Here is a 2,748-nt window from a genome sequence, read left to right as displayed (position 1 = left end):
ATTCGCATCAGAGATCCGGTTCCGAAACAGCGCAGGAGGTCCACACGTCACGCCAGGTGTTTTTTCGTCGGCGGCCCTCGCGGTCTCTCTGCCTCATAGTATCAGCGTCGGTATCGTAGCGACGTGGTGCAGGGGTTATGTAGGCTGGTGCTAGGACGCTCTCGACGTCGAATGGTTTTTGTCCATCCGAGAGAGGTGTCGATGTCGGGTGGTGGGCGCTGGCGGCATATTCGCCATCGGCCGCCGGTCGCATCGTCGTGATCTAAATTGGAATTCATTGTGGGCTTGAGCGCATAATACAATGGTGTTTTCCGTGTCTTTTTGGAATAAAAAGAGAGGCGAAGAGACAGTTGATGTATGTGGTTTCCAAGTATTTAAATGCAAATGCGCTGCATAAAAACAATACGCTTTTCGTTTTAAATGACCCCGTTGAAGTGGATGATGGCGATCCCACTCTCCGCTCCGCTTGGCGTAAAATTAGCTTGGTGTTTGTATGCTTGCGGCTATTTTGGGGACATGGCGGACGACTTGAAAGATCATTTTCGAATTTGCCTCCAAAGCACGAGCATGACCAACCCGACCGTCCTCCAGGTGCTCACGCGCGGCCTCGGGCAGACGCTGCCGGCGCACCCGGGCAAGGACCTGACCGTGCCGCAGGCGCCCGTGCGCACGCCCAACCTCACGGAGCGCGAGACGCGCCTCGCCATCAAGAACGCGCTGCGCTACTTTCCGTCTGCGTGGCATGCGACGCTCGCGCCCGAGTTTGCGCAGGAGCTCAAGGACGAGGGCCACATCTACATGTACCGCTTCCGGCCCACCGAGTACGAGATGAAGGGGTACCCGGTCGATTGGTACCCGGCCAAGACGACATCCGCCAAGGCGATCATGATGATGATCATGAACAACTTGGACAAGGCGATTGCGCAGTTCCCCGCGCACCTCATCACGTACGGCGGCAACGGCAGCGTCTTCTCCAACTGGGCGCAGTACCTCCTCGTGATGAAGTACCTCTCGGAAATGACGGAGGACCAGACGCTCGTGCTCTACTCGGGCCACCCCGCGGGTCTCTTTCCGTCGTCGCCGGACGCGCCGCGCATGATTGTGACCAACGGCATGATGATCCCCAACTACAGCACGCGCGAGATGTACGACAAGCTTTACGCGATGGGCAACACGCAGTATGGCCAGATGACGGCGGGTAGCTACTGCTACATTGGACCCCAGGGCATCGTGCACGGCACGACCATCACGGTCATGAACGCGGCGCGCAAGTACCTCGGGAAGGAGAGCATGAAGGGCGTCGTGTACGTCTCGTCGGGTCTCGGCGGCATGTCGGGCGCGCAGCCCAAGGCCGGTGTCATTGCCGGCATGATCTCGGTCACGGCCGAGGTCGACTATGCGGCCATCGAGAAGCGCCACGCGCAGGGCTGGGTCAACGAGATCGCGACGACCTTGCCGCAGTGCCTCGACATGATCCGGTCCGCGCGCAAGGACCAGCGCGTCGTCTCGATCGCGTACCACGGCAACGTCGTGGACCTCTGGGAGGCGCTTGCGGACGCGGCGGACGCGGGCGAGCACCTCGTGGACCTCGGCTCGGACCAGACGTCGTTGCACAACCCGTACAACGGCGGGTACTACCCGGTGCAGCTCTCGTTCGACGACGCGCTCAAGATGATGGCGTCGGACCCGGCGCACTTCAAGGAGCTCGTGCAGTCGTCGCTGCTTCGCCACGTGAGCGCGATCAACCGGCTCACAGCCAAGGGCATGTACTTTTGGGACTATGGCAACTCGTTCTTGCTCGAGGCGAGCCGCGCCGGCGCCGACATTTACAAGTCGGACGACTTGGAAGACGGCTTCAAGTACCCGTCGTACGTGCAGGACATTATGGGCGACATCTTCTCGCTCGGCTTTGGTCCGTTCCGCTGGGTGTGCACGTCGGGCGACGAGGCCGACTTGCTCAAGACGGACGCGATCGCCGGCCGCATCCTCAACGAGTACCTCGCGACCGCGCCGCCGCTCGTGGCCGCGCAGCTCCGCGACAACATTCGCTGGATCGAAGCCGCGGACGAAAACAAGATGGTCGTCGGCACGCAAGCGCGCATTCTGTACGCCGACCGCCACGCGCGCGCCAGCATTGCGATTGCGCTCAACCAAGCGATCGCGTCCGGCGAGCTCTCGGCGCCCGTCGTGCTCTCGCGCGACCACCACGACGTCTCGGGCACCGACTCGCCGTTCCGCGAGACGTCCAATGTCACGGACGGCTCGATGTTTTGCGCCGACATGGCGATCCACAACGTGATTGGCGACGCGGCGCGCGGCGCGACGTGGGTCTCGATCCACAACGGCGGCGGTTGCGGCTGGGGCCAGGTCATGAACGGTGGGTTCGGCCACGTGCTCGACGGGTCGCAGGCCGCGGAGCGCAAGGCCGCGAGCATGTTGCGCTGGGACGTCAACAACGGCGTCTCACGCCGCGCGTGGGGCCGCAACGACAATGCGTGCTTTGCGATCGCGCGCGAGATGGAGGTCGACCCGCTCCTGACCGTCACGATGCCCCAGGCTGCCGACGACGACCTCATCAAGCGCGTGTGCGACGCGACCTTTCAGTAGGTCTCGAGACCAACAGGGTGTCACCTCGTGAAGCTTCGTAGTCGAAGCAAGGTCAAACCGTGTAGTAGAAACAAGTGATTGAATGGATTTTGAATTGAATATGAGGCGTTCGTACAAGCGCTTGCATGGCGACCACTGGCA

At 61.6% G+C, this 2,748-nt stretch overlaps 1 protein-coding gene across 1 annotated transcript; it reads left to right on the top strand.

Annotated features, from left to right (window-relative positions):
* The first annotated feature begins 547 nt into the window (after positions 1-547).
* On the top strand, positions 548-2,740 carry SDRG_16978 (urocanate hydratase). The gene has a single exon (XM_008623211.1). The coding sequence runs from the start codon at positions 568-570 to the stop codon at positions 2,605-2,607; it is 2,040 nt and encodes a 679-aa protein (XP_008621433.1). The 5' UTR covers positions 548-567; the 3' UTR covers positions 2,608-2,740.
* Positions 2,741-2,748: the final 8 nt, after the last annotated feature.

Source organism: Saprolegnia diclina (assembly GCF_000281045.1).
Source record: "Saprolegnia diclina VS20 unplaced genomic scaffold supercont1.171, whole genome shotgun sequence".
Taxonomy (NCBI): domain Eukaryota; phylum Oomycota; class Saprolegniomycetes; order Saprolegniales; family Saprolegniaceae; genus Saprolegnia; species Saprolegnia diclina.
Note: the sequence above shows the minus strand (reverse complement) of the source record. Positions and strands in the feature narration are given on the sequence as shown.